The 15517-nt window shown below is 51.6% G+C and overlaps 1 protein-coding gene and 1 long non-coding RNA gene across 5 annotated transcripts; one reads left to right on the plus strand and one right to left on the minus strand.

Annotated features, from left to right (window-relative positions):
• Positions 1 to 832: 832 nt before the first annotated feature.
• On the minus strand, positions 833 to 7057 carry LOC131423349 (uncharacterized). Of its 4 annotated transcripts, none has more exons than XR_009224770.1 (3): positions 6774 to 7057; positions 3091 to 3204; positions 833 to 2189 (listed from the first exon to the last, which is right to left on the minus strand). It is a non-coding gene; the product is annotated as an uncharacterized LOC131423349 (long non-coding RNA). The 4 variants fall into 4 exon arrangements; XR_009224768.1 differs by lacking the exon at positions 6774 to 7057 and adding an exon at positions 6001 to 6309; XR_009224769.1 differs by lacking the exon at positions 6774 to 7057 and adding an exon at positions 5983 to 6309.
• On the plus strand, positions 6256 to 15130 carry Ca4 (carbonic anhydrase 4). The gene is made up of 8 exons (XM_046423235.2): positions 6256 to 6424; positions 10982 to 11032; positions 12168 to 12320; positions 13000 to 13145; positions 13253 to 13351; positions 13561 to 13627; positions 13755 to 13918; positions 14815 to 15130. The coding sequence occupies exons 1-8, from the start codon at positions 6367 to 6369 to the stop codon at positions 15007 to 15009; spliced, it is 933 nt and encodes a 310-aa protein (XP_046279191.1). The 5' UTR covers positions 6256 to 6366; the 3' UTR covers positions 15010 to 15130.
• The last annotated feature ends 387 nt before the right edge of the window (positions 15131 to 15517 follow it).

The raw sequence follows: 15517 nt of genomic DNA on the forward strand, positions 1-15517 counted from the left end.
GCACAGGTGATCTAACTGTATTTTCTGGGTACACCTCAGCTGCTTTCTGCAGCTCTAATAAATACTTCCATCCTGCCCTACACCTGGAGAAGGAAGTGGCTAGGCCACCTTCTTCAGGGGACTTGCTACTTCATTCTCAACTGCTTCTTTCTTTTAAGGAGGCTAAAGTTCTGGGTATCAAAGATGGTGTGAGTCTAAAGATTTTTTTTCCAACTCTCTAAATTCTGTTTCACTGTTGTGAAATGATACCCTACTCTCACTTGGAAAGGAAAGAGTAAGGAAGGACCTACAGTTAAAACGGAGAACTTCCAAACTGTGAAACAACCCCAAACTCTTGGAAGAGCAAGAACAGCAGAGGGCGCCCTTGTGCAGATGCATTTTTTTGTCCTAATACCCTTTCTACCCTGCAAATCTACCCAGAAACCCCCTACTCCCCACCACCACTACCACCACCACCATCACCACCACACAAAGTCCCTATGTTACATACATCAGAGGTCAAAGAGTTAGGACTCCAGGCTCAGATTCTCCACCTGGCTTTCAAGGGACCCTCACAAACTTTTTTACTTTAACTTCACCCCATTTCATGAACTTACAGTAGCTCTGATCAATGAGGAGCTGGAAAGAGGAACTGGGATCCCTCCTTTCCTTCCTTGTTTTGTGGCCCTGTTCTTCCAGTGGGAAGATGTTCTCTGCAGTTATTTATAATGGTAAGTATGTTGATGACACACCTGGTTATAGTGTGGAGTCACAAAATCACAGTTGAAGGCTGTGCAGTAACATGACCTCATGTTTGCACTGTTTTGTGAAGGTTAAAAAGCAGGAGACTAAATTGTTCATGTTGTCATTGGTGTGTTTATATATAGATAAAGACTGGAAGGAAACATGGAAAAATTAAACACAAATTAAGGTGCATATTTTCTTTCTAAATTAAAATACCAAATTTTTAAATGATTGCCTCTGGAAGACATCATTTTCCTCCTTCTTTCCAAATGCTCTACAATGAGAAGGTGTTATTTGAATGACTTTGGGGAAAAAAAATTTCAAACACACACACCAGAAAAAGCCTGTTTTCTTAATGTTGCCACAACGTTCACTGAGGAATATGCCCTCCCCCAGCCAAGGTGCCTGTGTGGTTCTTCTTTTTCTCCCCACATGATTCCCCCTCATGGCCCTTTTTAGGGGTCTCTCCGCCCCAAAGCCAGAATGTGAATGAAACACTTGGAAAATCCAAGGAAGCTCTGATCTCAGCCTCCTGCCTGACCTCTTAAGGCTCAGGGCTGAGGAGGAAGGAACAACCATTAAGAGTGTAATTCCTACGCTTTCTGTGGGGCAGGAACAGGACTTATGTCATCTCCATTGCTGGATTTTTCTGTGTGTCATACTGCTTGTTCCTATTTCAGAATGTTTGGGGGCAGAAGTTTCTGCAAATTCCTCTACCATGGAAGGCTCTACCCTGACCCAGTGACAGCCTCCAGCTTGCTCATTTTTTTTCTCTCTCTCTGTCTCCCCCATCCCCTCTTCCCTTCACTCACCAGAATTGTCTCCACAGACCAGAGGAACAATGTAGGTGTAAAGAGGAGGGAGAGGGACTGCAGCCTCCATGGGTGGTGCCCAACCCCCCCCAAAAAAAAAAGAAAAAGAAAAACTTTCTTGCTTTTTCTGGAATATGGCAGATCCAGCCTGGGGAGTGGTGGAGCCCACACTGTTGATTAAGTCTGGTTGCGTGTGGATTCAATGTCAACATTCAGGGATTCAAAAGCTGGAATCTCCATAAACCTTTCCATGAATCCTCTGCTAATCAGTGGAGACTCTAAAAGTGCAGAAAACAAGGACAGATGGAGGCTGGGGTTCCGTAGGAGGGAAGCAGGAGTGCGTTGGAGAGGTGAGACAGCATGGAAGGAGCATCGGCAGGCGGAGGCAGGAGACCAGGGTTCAGATCCCACCTCTGCTCTCTCTTTGTTGGCAGTTGGCCCCTCAGAGCCCCAGCTTCTCTTCCGCAGCTCAGAGAAGTCACTTAGGATCCCTGTTCCCTTTGGGGGTGAGTGTCTCTTTCGGAGGATGTTTCCTGGCCTGGAAGATCAGGGTCTTGCTGGCTGTGGTGGAGCACAACTGCAATCCCAGCGACTCCAGAAGCTGAGGCAGGAGGTGCTCAAGTTCAAGGACAGCGTGGGTAACGTAGTGAGACCCTGTCTCAAAATTTAGAATAATAAAAAATAAAAACAAAAAGGGCAGGGTATATAACTTGGTGGTAAAGCAGCCAGGAACTTGATCCCCAGTACCTCCCGAAATACACACACACACACACAATCAGAGTCTCGACGTCATGCCCCCTACCAAAGAAAAGATCAGTCCAACTTTCTAATCCAAAAAATCAAGTCCTGTCTGTCAGGGGCCAAATACCTCTCCAGTCTCATCTCTCACCCTACCTCCATGGCTTTTCTCATTCCAATAACCCTCTTGTCTTTGAAGACTCAGCCCATATCATCTCCCTTAGGAACCCTTCTCCAGTCTCCCACCCACTGATTGATTTAACTGCCCCTTCTCTGGTCTCCTGGAATATTCTGGGCATAACTCCATTAACAACTATTAATTACAACTGAAGTTTATTGTGCCTGGACCTCTACCAGGGCTTTTACCCAGTACCATTTAATTGAATTCAAACCATACCCATGTGAAGGGGCTGTCTTTATCCCCATTTTCCTAGTCAGGACACTGGGCTTGAGGGAGGTGAAGGGTGAACACTGGGGATGAAAACCCAAGGCAGTGTGGTCCCCAAACTGTGCCAGTCTTCTTACATTGTCTGCCCACCCTCCACCCTGAACACAAGAAATGGTGGTTTTCTGTTTAGGGTTGTGTACTTGACCTTCCTTTGACCTATGAATAGAAGTGCAGGGTCTCAGCTCCTTTTGCCTCTATCCCATGCCTGTCATTGTCCCAGGAGGGATTGAGTCCAAATCTCACATTTTCAAATCTATACATTTGAAGTTCCCTTCCTTCCCTTGGGAACCCAAGAAGAGCGTGAATGTACCAGGGATCCTCCTTGGTCTAGACTAGTGTCCCCTCCCACTAATACACATTCATACCCACCTAGGTTTAATCCAGGTAAGGGACCTCTTCTCAGAGTTCATGGTCACATGTGCCAATGTGCCAAGCCCTGGGTCAACCTCCCTCAGGCTTTAACTCATTGAACCTCACAGCCAACTATGAGAAAGATAAGAGTATGATTTCCATTTTACAGATAAGGGAAACTGAGGCTTAGAGGACATCCTAGAAAAGTGGGTGGAGCCAGCAGGGTCACTTGACTCTACAGTCCTTTAGTTTCCCCACTGCCTCCCTTCTGATCTAGACAGGGCCAAACAAGGGAGAATACTAAGAGGACAAGGATTGTAATTCATCTTTCATCACCCATGAGCTGTTGGCCACACCCAGGTACCATGAAGTCAGTTGTGAAAGGCTGGGCAGGGCAGTCCCTGGCACACAGCAGGTTCCCAGTAACTGTTTATTGGCACAGGTCAGCGGGGCAGAGGTTATCACCTTCATTTTATAGATGAGGAAGTTGCAATCAGAGACAAATAGGAAAGTTGCCCAAGGTTATCCCTGAGTCAGAGGAAGAGTAAAGACTTGAACTCAGAACACTGAGTTCAGAACACAGTAGACCTTGGGTTAAGTAAGAGAAAGGAGGCCACTGCAGGGCTGGGACACTGGGCAGGGCTTTCCCACTCAGATTTTTCAGGCTGACAATTTTTATGGGTCCTGTAAGTCACTGGAACATGTCCTCATCCATCTCTACTCTAATGACCCTAAATCAGGCCTTGTCCCTTTCAGGGAAGTTGGGCTCCAGGTAGTCTAGACTCTGTGACAAGTGACTATTTTATGGTAGCCCAAGACTGGATCTGGGGCTGGGAGATAATGCTGGGAAGGTTAAGACAGGAATGAGGAGCCTTCCACGTGCATGACTCCAATGTCAGAGACGCCAGATAGGTGTATCCCCTGACTATCCACAGCACCATTCTCAGCCTCTGCAGTGCCATCATTAAGATGCATCTGTGAGCAAGTGAATGTCCAAACCACACCCACTTACTCAGAGGGACACCCCCACAGCCTGGCCCAAAAATATACCCAGGGCCCTCCCACCCTCCTCTCCCTTAGCCCCCACCCTGCAGTGCAGTGGATTTTTAAGTGGGTCCAGAAGTTACTGATCAAAACCCCTTAACTGGGCTGGGGATGTGGCTCAAGCAGTAGCGCGCTTGCCTGGCATGCGTGCGGCCCGGGTTCGATCCTCAGCACCACATACAAACAAAGATGTGTCCACCAAAAACTAAAAAATAAAATATTAAAATTCTCCCTCTCTCTCTCCCTCTCTCTTTAAAAAAAAAAAAAAAAAAAAAAAAAAGCCCCTTAACTCCATCAAGTCTCACTCTTGTCAGGCAGTTGACATGGGTCCTAGGGACCTTCTGGATTTTTATTTTTATTTTTTTTTAATGAAGGGAGTAGTACTAGGGCTTTGTGCATGCTAGGTAAGCACTCTATCACTGAGCTACATCCCCAGCCTTTTAAATTTTTATTTTGGGACTAGGTCTCCCTAAATTGCTCAGGCTAGCCTTGAACTTGTGATCCTTCTGCCTCAGTCTCCCGAGTTGCTGGATCACAGAGACAGGCATCACTATGTCCTATGTCCAGCACGGAGTAGTCTTAATTCCCAGGGACAGGCTTCTTTTTTCAGACCTATGAACACGAATTCTCCCCCTGCCCCCAAGAAGCTCCCTAGAAGAAGGTGTGGAATCCTTCCCCTGACTGTTATGCTTCCAGGTTGGAGATTAAATTCTAAAACAGTGTAGAAATTCTAAGCCTGATTTAGACACCCCCTGTAGGATCAAAGCTGCTCTGTGAGGCTGTGTGATCCTGGGCCAGAAGAGTCAGCCATGAATCTAACCAAGGAGGAAGCCCCTATGCCTTGATTGTTCTGGGGAGGTCGATCCCCCTTCAGTAGTCCCTAACCCAGTTCAAAGGCTGGTAGAGACTGGGAGATTGGCAACGGATGGGGAAGTGGCTGGACCAGAGAAACAGGGCTTCCTGTTGATGGAGGGGTCCACTGGCTGATTCCCTGTCCCCCCCACCCTCAGTCTGAGCTTCCTAAACTTCCATGGAAGCCCTCACCACCTGGAGGTGGCTGGGGAGAGGAGGACCACATCTAAGAGAGGACACAAGAGACCACTGCTTGGATAGAGAGGACAACTCCATTTCCCCACATTTTGGAACCTCCTTCAAGGAAAGGAGGACTTTCTCTGGACTCTGGAGATCCTGGCAGAAGGAAAAACTCGGGGTGGATTCAGGCAGACCCTGGTCTCTTCTCTTACCATCTTGTCTATTGGGTTTGGGGGAACTCAACAGGACCTAGCTCCTCCCTTCTGACACCATCGGTTTCTCCCTCATTGAGTCTCTTTTGCAATTCACTCCTCACTTCTGTCCCTTTATCCCCTCTCCCAGCTCTGGTCATCAAATAAAGTCGGGCAACAGCAGTTTAGGGACAGCTTTGCTTTATATGGGAAGAAGGGTGTTTGGTCAGCTTAAAAGTTAAATTTCCGGGGGGCGGGGGTGGGGTGGGGGGCTGGGGTTGTGGCTCAGCCCTAGGGCACTTGCCTAACATATATGAGGCACCGGGTTTGATCCTCAGCACCACATATAAATAAATAAAGTACAGGTATTGTGTCTACTTACAAATATATATATATTTAAATTTGCATCCTGGGAGGAAAAAGAGATGATATACAGAGAATCAGCAACCACTGCCTGAGAGACAAGAGAACCTTCCTACTGAGTCACCGATTCAACAAACAGTTTTGCACAGCCTTTAACTCGCCCATCTCTCCGAGGTTATTTCCACCCATCCCTACCCAAGGCATTCCAAATACCCACTTTGAGACCTCTGAGCAATGGTTGGCATCAAAATGATGGTAGTCGGGAATCTGGGGCACTCACCCCCGGTGGATCAAGTACCTTGTGGTGTCGCTTCCCTGTTCTCAAACCTGGGATAGGGAGGGAGCGGAGCAGAAAAGGTGTTGTTTCTGAGCCAGAGGATGTGGAGTGGGTGAGGGGTCCTGGTCCACCCAGCAAAGGGTGACGGGGCGGGGCGGGGGACAGGGGAGAGCGGAAGATTTCAGATCAGAGACTGGACGCGGCGAGGGGAGGGAACGACCCGCCAGGGGGAGGAGCCGCCTCCCGACGCCTGCTGTCGGGGCTCCCTCCCGTCGCGGCTCAGCTATAAAACCCTGGGCGGCATGATCGCGACACCCCCCGGACACACACACGCGGGATCCTTGGTGCGCGATCCCGGGCTTGGCAGCTTCTTTGCTCTGGCGCATCATGTGGCTGCTGCTTGGTTTCCTGGCCCTTGCCACTGCCGGGCCCTTGGCTTACGCAGGTGAGCGCGCCTCAGGAAGCCCTCGGGTGGCCCCTTTTGCTCACCTAGCTCTGTTCTGCTTCGGACGCTCGCCGGTACCGGCTGGTGCGCTCCGGCTGCGCATCGTCCCGGGTTGCTTGTGCACGGAGCTGTGTGCACCCGGAGAGGCTAGACTGAAGCCAGATGGGGCCCTGCGCGAGCTCGTGTGCGCACACACGTGTCCGCTGGCCGGTGCCGGGGAGTGTGTGCACACGTGTGAACTATTGCGGTGTGTGTGCGCGTGGCCCGGCGGCCCACGGCGAGGCGGGTGTATGAGTCTGTGATAAGGAAGCTTCCCGGACCCGCCTCGACGCACGCCTCCTTTTCTCACCTTAATCTTCCTTGGTCTGTCCGAGTGTGGCCGTCCATCCTGCCGCAGCTCAATGCTGGGGCTGGCACTGACCCAGGGACAGCAAGTGGGGGTACATTTGGGATACCGGCGTTCCCCTCTTCCCACCCTGGGTTCTTTGCTCCGAGAATTGTAGGCTTCCCTTTTCTCCCCAATCCCCAGTGCTGGATTTGGATCCCGGCGGGGGTCACCTGGAGACCCGAGGTCCCGGCTGAGCCGGTCTTTCCGGACAAGGTGATTTTCGTTTAAAGATTAATGGTGAGGCCGAGCTCTTAATTATTCGTCTAGGTGGGAGGTAGCAGGAGAGGCGTGTTAATATTTGATAAGGAGCTAAAAGCGCTTTCAGTGGCTGGCACCTGCTCTGCTACCCCGTAGTCCTTCACAGGAAGACCTCATCTGCCAGTCCCCAGGCAAGTTACCCCTGGGATGTTTCTTGGGATCCACCCTGGCCAAATCTTCTATGTTCTCTGCTCTTGGAGTCATGGAGTGAGGGGCAAGGGTGTCCTCAGAGGCAGAGAGGGAAAGAGTGTGTGCCCTTTGCGGGAGGGACTTAGCTGGCCGAATGGGTATGGGGATGAGAGGCATCTTGCAGCAACTCCTAGGGCCCCTTCCCTGGGGAGGAGGAAAGAGGAGGCAGAATGTAAAAATAAATTCATTTGTGGAGTTGGGCATTTCAAACCCACTAAGCAATGGGGTTTAGTAGGAAAAATACCTATTTGCATTTAATTTGGGAGCATTGCAGTTGTATGGCCTTGGGTGAGTCATTTAACCTGTTTTCTACTTTGCAAAACGGGGAAAGTAATTCTGATACTAGGTGTTGTTCTAAAGTTTGGAGTAAGGTTATGGTGTGCTTGGTGAAGGACCTTGGAATGTGATAAGTGCTGCCTAGTGATGGTTATGAGGCCAACTGGTCAGAACCTATCTCAGCTGACCCCCCTTGCTCTAACTGGGCTCCCTTTTTTAGCGCAAGTGCTTTCTGAGTGGGACTCATCCCATCAGGGTCTTAAGGCCACAGAGTGACCAGGTTGCACATAGAAATTCCCAGAGATTGCTGCTCCCATAGGTGGGGAAGTAGTTAGTTCAGGGCTGAAGCACTTGCTACACATGTACAAAGCCCTGGGTTGGCTCCCCAGTTCTAAAAAAGAAAAGACCCAACAAACAAACAAAAATCTCAATCAGATATTTCTTCTCCCATTGAGAGAGAGGGAAGAGAGAATATTGGCCCCCATCAGAGCCCCAGACCCCTGGCCAGGAGGTGTTGAGACTTTGCCCAGGACATACTTGGGTTTTGCTGAGCTAGTTTCCAAGATTCCCCCTTCCCTCAGAGAGAGAGAGAGAGAGAAAGAGAGAGAGAGGGTGGGGAGAGCAAGGTCCATTAGAGCTTCTTCTGTCATTTCTAAAGAAGGGTGTTGGATAGTAGGTAAGTTAAGGTGGGGGACAGTATTTGAGTGACTAGCAGGTGGACTAGGTAAGATCTGGGTCTGGGAGCCAAAACCTGAGTAGGCTCTCTTCTCCCCAGACCCTCTTGCAAGTGACAGTGGGCTGGTAATTTTCTGCAAGTGTGGCCCTTCCTTTAATGAATACAAACCTGAGCTGATTGGTGCCCTGCCACCTCTGGACTGAAAGCCAGAACCCCACCCTCACTCCATAGACACAGACCTGACCCCTGGCCTTGGTCTCATCACCATTATGTTTTCTTGGCTTCTGCCTCCTGAAGAGGGTAGTTACAAAAGTGTTCAGCCAGGCAGGTCAAAAGTCTCTATGATTAAGAGAGTGGATCAGAGGTCACCACTACAAACCTAAGAGCAGAAGCCAGAGCCTGGGAAAGGCAAATTCTTAAGAAAAGCTAATCCTGGACCAGATGGGCCACCAGAGAGGTTGTGTGGGGCTCTACCCTTCAGAACTGGCTCCCGAGAACTCTGGCTTGGGCATGGTTTCCTGAAATAACTCCTCTTGGTCATCCATCACAGAGGAGAGGCTGGTTCTCCTCCAGAGGCATCTTCTGCCTCCAAGACTTCTGAGGGGTGGGGATATGACAGGATGATAAGGAGGCACCTGTCTTGGTGTGAATGACCGTCAGTCCTTCATCTCATAGCACAGGAACCCTGGTAGTAGCACCTTCTGTTGCAGGAGGGGGATGGGGCTCAGAAAAGTGAACTGCGTTTCTTGCAGAGATTAAGCTAAAGGAGGAGCAGGGCTGGAAGGCAGGAAAACAGACTCAGCTCCAGACTCTGCCTACCCAGGGGTGGGGGCAGGGTGCTACTCAGTGTTGAGCAAGTGATTCCTTCCCTGGCACTCCCACCCAACAGAGAGAGAGAGAGAGAGAGAGAGAGAGAGAGAGAGAGAGAGAAATGTTATGCCTTCAGGAAGGGGCTTTAGGGGAGGTAGCCAAAGCTCTTGGCAGAGTTGACCCACATGGGGGTTCTCCTGATGCAGCAGCTGGAGGTGGGGGGTTGGACAGAGGGGAAGACACTGCATTTCTAAAAAAAAGGCCATGCCAGCAGGGTAGCTGGAGAACTGGTCCACAGCTGGGAAACCTGAAAACCCAAGCAGCTCTTGGGGGTTGGGTTGGGGGCAGCTTCCTGGGGCGCTCACTCTCCTGGCCTAGAAATTCCCCCACCCCCACCCGGAGTGTGGCTTCCTCCCCACTCTGTCCCCCTTCCAGGGACTCCTTCTCAGGCCTAGATCTTCCAAAAGGAGATGAGCTTGTGGGGGAGCCCAGGCAGGAAGGGAACCGGTATGTGCTCAGAGGCTGAGCAGGGAGCAGTGCTTTTCTTAGGAATTTCCTCATCTCTGAGTTCTTTCCAATTTGCTCCATGTGTCTCCTTTCCTGTCCCTCCTTGGCTTTGGCCATCTGCTCACTGACAGAGGGGGGAAGGCAGGGGGAAGGGACAGACTTGTCCATGGGACTTGATTCAGAACTATACCATCCCTCATACAATTCTCCCCACAGCCCGATGGGGTGGGTGTGTTACTCCCACTTTAGAGATGATAAAATTCAGGCTCAGAGAGATGAAGGAACTTGGTCCTAAACCCACAAGCTCCTGAGCAGCTCAGCCAGAATTCTACTATTAGGTGCAATGCTTTATTCTTCCCCTGGGACAAGTGTGTTTTTCTTTTTTGGTGGGACTAAGGATTGAAGGCAGGGCCATGTATGCTAGGCAAGCAGTCTACCACTGAGCTACATCTCCAGCCCTTTTTATGATTTTATTTTGAGGCAGGGTCTCAATAAGTTGCCAAGTTGAACTGGCGATCCTCCTGCCTCAGCCAACCCGCATCATCCCCTAATTGATGAGATCACATGCATGTGCTACGACGCCCATTTTTAAAATATATATATATTTTAGTTGTTGATGGACCTTTGTTTTATTTATTTATGTTTATGTGGTACTGCAAATCAAACCCAGAGCCTCACACATGCTAGGCAAGCGCTCTACCACTGAGCCACAACCTCAGCCCCCCTCACCCTTTTTAAAAGCTTTATTTTTAGAACATTTTTAGGCTTACAGAAAAATTGAGCTGAAGGCTTAGAGGGTTCCCACAGGCCCCCTCTGTCCTGCACATAGCTTCCCTGATTATTCACAACTTGCAGCCATATGATCAATGTGTGGGGCAGCATTTCTTCAGACTTACTGGAGTCTTCTATTTTCAGACAATGGTGTGAGGGTTTAACCAAGAATCTCTCTGAACAATACTAGGGGGCATTCCAGGCAGGGCTCGCCCAACCTCCTCCCTCCCCTCCATCAGCCCTGGGATGGCAACTAGCAGCTCCCATTCTCCTCCTCCCTTCTCACCTAAACTTCCTCCCAGGTTCAGGGAGGGAATGAGGGAGGGAGAGGCTGATGACCCTTGGGTGCAGAGGGCTGAGGTAAGCTCCAGGGATGGAGCTGACAGTCACAGGGGGGCCCCTGAGGATGGGGCCCTAGGCAAGATGAGCAGTCCTTGGGTAGGTTGGGAACATTCCTGGGTTTTCTTATCTTCTCCTTTTCCTGGGCTCTCATGCCCCGCAGGGAACATTCCATACCACCCCAAGGGAATGCTTCAACCCCAGGGACATTGCCTGCCTCTGATCCTCCTGTGTACACACGAAGTTGTGAGCACATGCCCTGGTACAGAGGTCTGTGCTCACAGCTACTCTGACCTAAACACAAACACGCAGAGGCCTCATGTTCTTCCTCTCTCTGCCCCAGAGTCACATTGGTGCTACGATGTTCAAGTCAACTGCTCTGCCAGCTGCCTTGGTGAGTACAACCAGTCTTGAGGACAGGCCCTGCTGCATGGTAGAGTCCATTCAAATCAAAATGGAAGTAACTCCCCTGGGGGTTACTTCCTCCAGGGAGGTGAGGAGGATGAGGAGTGACCATAGGCCCCTGTCAGACATCTGTTCCTTCTCAAATACATTCACACTCACATAGAGTGCTTTTGCTGGTACCTCCTGTCACTTTGAGGGTGAGTTCCCTGGGAAATAGGTCAGCAACAGCTATAAAGAGGCAACACAGTGGATCATTGGGGAGTTGGCTCTCTTCCAGTGATACCCTTTCTGGTGGGAGATGGTTCTTGGCTCTTTTTTTTTTTTTTTTGTACTAGGGTGCTTTATGACTGAGCCACACCCACAGCCCTTTTCATTTTTTATTTTGAGACAGAGTCTCCTTAAGGTCACCCAGGCTGGCCTTGAACTTGTGATCCTCCTGCCTCAGCCTCCTGAGTCACTAGGGTTACAGGCACGTTCCATGGTGCCTGGCACTTGGCACTTTTTATTCAAATCCTGACCAGTTTCCCTCAGGTCTGCCATCTTCCTGCCCTGCTGTGTTGAGTGACTGCCAGTGGCACCCCACTTCTTCCCCTGCAAATCTGGGGGTTGATGTCACCAGGGCGTGTGGAGCCAGGCTCCCCTGGGGATTACTTCCTCCCTCTCACTCCTCAGATAATGCTGTGTCATGTTTGAGGTTCCTTTCACGGTGGCTCTTTCAGGAAGCCCCGCTGCAAGGCTTCCTAAGTCATCTCCCCTTCAGTGACTTCACTCTTCTAATGCTGCCAGGAAGCAGGTTACCATCAAAGTTCCCACTTTATAGTTGAGAACACCAGAGCTCAGAGAGAGATATGCCCAGCATTTCGAGGTTGTCCCTACCACAGCCACCAGCAGGCAAGCCTGTTCCCACCCTGCACCAAGCCCCTGGAACTGGCCTCCCTGACTTTGCCTGTGTGTGACTGAGGAGGAGGAAGACAGTGGGGTGGGGTGGGCTGAGTGCTGAGTGGAGCACCCCCACTGCAGTGCCCTCCCCATCCCAAGACTTCCCCGCCTATGGGCTGATGGTGGCGCCTAAACTCAGTGATGTGGAGGTGGCCCTGAGTCTCCACCCCCTCCCCCCTGCTCAGGGCCCAACCAGTGGGGTGGAGACTGCCAGAAGAATCACCAGTCCCCTGTCAACATCGTCACCAGGAAGGCGGTGAACTACAACCTGGGACGCTTCTCTTTTTCTGGCTATGATAAAAAGCAAAAGTGGACAGTGGAAAATAATGGGCACACAGGTGGGTCTCAGGGGGTGCTGGATGGAGGTTAGAGGACCGGGACAGGCATAGGTTTCTGTGGCAGGGACCCCCGAGGCCCTGAGCGCTGGGAGGGAAGGGGTGCTCCAGGCCCAGGTCCCCTTTGCTGAGGAGGGGAGGGGCCATCAGAGAGGACTTTCCCAGAGGAGGGACACTGTAGCTGTTTTCAGTCATTTCATCAGACTAGTCTGGGGTGGGGGAGGGACCGTTCCAGGAAGAAGGGACGACCTTTGCAAAGGCATGGAGGCGTGAAGCAAGGTGTTCAGGGAACTGCGAGCTGTAGTTCTGTGTGCATGGAGGACCGGGAATAAAACTAGGAGGGGCGGAGCACGGCCAGGCCAGGTCACCCAGGGCTGAGGAGGTTGGACATTACCCTGACCAGGCCAGGGCATCACAGAGGGGTTGAGGCAGAGGAGAGACCAGGGCAGAGTTGCATTTTGGGGCAGTGGGGTATGTGCAGACTAGGGAGAGGGAGGCAGGGAGGCCAGCTAGGCATTCCCCGTAGGGTCTGGGGCTGCATCACCCCATCCAGGCCCAGAACTGGAGCTCAGAAAGTGGGGGAGGTAGGAGAAGGTCCTGTCTGTATGGAGTTGTCATGGGGGGCTGGGAGAGGCTGAAGGGAGGCTGGTACAGGGATTGGGCCCCTTCCTGTGTCCCCCAGTGATGGTGTCGCTGGGAAATGAGTCCAGGATTTCTGGAGGAGGCCTGGCTGCGCCGTACCGGGCCACGCAGTTTCACCTGCACTGGTCTAAGGAGCTAGACAGGGGCTCGGAGCACAGCCTCGACGGGGAACGCTTTGCGATGGAGGTGAGGTCTTTTCCCAATGGGTGCCTCAGCTAGGCTCTGGGTGTGTAACCATGGTGGGCAAGGGGGTGTTCTATCCCCCTCACGGGTCCTCTCTCACCCTTTCCCAGATGCACATAGTACATGAGAAAGAGAGGGGGACAAGGAGCAATGAGAAGGATGGGCAGACTCCTAAAGACCAGACTGCCGTGCTGGCCTTCCTGGTGCAGGTAGGACTCCCATGCCCAGCGCCCAGCGAGCCGGGCGTGAGGAGTGGCTGCTTAGAGGCCTGGGGGAGGCAGGCCGATGCCCCCCAAGCCCGAGAGGCACTCAGAGCCTCAGTCCTGGAAGCTGCCTCTCCTCCCCCAGATCAGAATGAGCTGGCAGTCACTAGTGGCTCCCCGGGTCCCCTGCCAAGCCCTCTTCCCTTCTATTTCAGGAGGGGAACAAAACAAACAAGGGTTTCCAGCCCCTGGTGGAGGCTCTGTCCCATATCCCCAAACCTGGTGAGTCTGGATGGGGAAGGAGGGCAGGTGAGAGGAGGGAGCTTCTCCCCACACCGGAAGGGCAGGGGTAGGGGGGCAGCTGGCAGTCAGGGTGAGGTGTATAAGGGTCTCTGACCCCCAACCCCAGAGATGAGCACCACGATGAGGGAGAGCAGCCTGCTGGACCTGCTGCCTGAAGAGGAGAAGCTGAGGCGCTACTTCCGCTACCTGGGCTCGCTCACCACGCCAAGCTGCGCTGAGACTGTGGTCTGGACCGTGTTCGAGGAGTCCATCCAGCTCCACAGGGACCAGGTACACAGTACCAGGGCAAGGTGCAGCCTCCCACCGCCCAGCTCCTCAGAAATCATGCTTTGGTTTGTCCCCAGAGGTCCCCTGAGGTGGGGATGCCCAGGGAACGGAAGTCCATTAATTCAATCTTTGGACACTCCATGGAGCAGACAGATGAGGAAGATCCGACCTGTTTCTTTCCCGCACTGAGGGTTGAGTGGAGGCTGTGAAAGGGGATGATCACAAAAGGTTCCCAGAAAAGTCAGTGGGAGTCAACCCTGCTGGTGTCCTAGGGAGAGGTGTCAGCTTGGGGGAGGGCCTGGGGCTGGCGGGTAGTTGCTCAGTGGCAGGAGGAAACAGTTCATTCATTCAGAAACTGGTATCTGAGTCTCCATAGTCTACTAGCCTCTGGGGAGACAGCAGTAAGCCCCAAGGACCCCAATTGCTACTCTGTGGTACTTTTGTTCCACAACATTGATTCTTAAGGTGTGGTCCCTGGACTAGTGACATCAGCACCAGTAGCAATCTGCCAGAAATGCCAGTTCTCAGGCCTTAACCCAGACTGGCTGAATCGGAGATTCTGTGGGGTGGGGCCCATCTGGAGCCCAACAAGCCCCTAGTGGATGTTAATAGATGTCAAGAATGAGAATCCCTGTGCTGCAGTGAATAGTGACAGTGGTAGCAGTGATGGCAAATCCTAGCCCTTCAAAATTGTGAGTTAAAATAATGGAAACTTAGCCCCCTATCAATGCTACGTAATTTACGTCCCTTGTTTCTTTCATCTTTATGACAAGACAAGCTGGAGAGTTAATGATTCTGAGCATCTTTTTCCTAGTGAGGGCTTAGAGAGGTGAGGTGACTGGCCTGAGGTCACAGAGCAGGGAGTGTGGCTCCACCTGAGCCCTGCCTTCCTTCCACAGATCCTGGCATTCTCCCAGAACTTGTACTACAACAAGGAGCAGACGCTGAAGATGAGTGAGAATGTCAGGCCCCTGCAGCGCCTGGGAGATCGACAGGTGTTCAGGTCCCGGGCTCCAGGACAGCTGCTGGCCTTGCCCCTGCCCACCCTGTTGGTTCCCACACTGACCTGCCTGATGGTTGGCTTCCTCTGGTAACAACTCGGTTCTGGACTTACGACCCCTAACCTTAACCTTTAGAGGACCTGACTTCCGTTCCTTATGCTTCCCAGACTGGACTTTGAAGATGATTTAAAATATGGATATATTTTTGGAGAAACCTTTCTGAAGTCTGTTTGTTAGCTCCGTCCAACAACATATCCCCACCTGTTTCTAGGTAGGAGACTTCAGGCCTAGAGATTTCTTCCCCACAGGTACCATCCATTACCCCCATCCCCTGCCTCTGTGAATTCCCTGTCTACATCCCGCCCGCTTCTACTCTGGCCTCAGAGAGTAGAAGGCACCATGGAACACAAACACACTGAATGCTGGTGGAGTTTCAGCCCCATCTGTCCATCTTACAGTTGGAGGATCGGAAACCCAGAAAGGAGAGGCCAGACGGGGGCCACGTATCAGGGCCAGACCTGAGCTGACTGAGGCACCTGGCCAGGTGGTATAGTGTAGGGTAGGGTGGGTCACAGGGAATTCATTTGTTTGCTCAAATATT

Source organism: Marmota monax, unplaced genomic scaffold (assembly GCF_021218885.2).
Source record: "Marmota monax isolate L192 unplaced genomic scaffold, Marmota_monax_Labrador192_F-V1.1 WCK01_AAM20220418_F8-fsc00171, whole genome shotgun sequence".
Lineage (NCBI taxonomy): Eukaryota > Metazoa > Chordata > Mammalia > Rodentia > Sciuridae > Marmota > Marmota monax.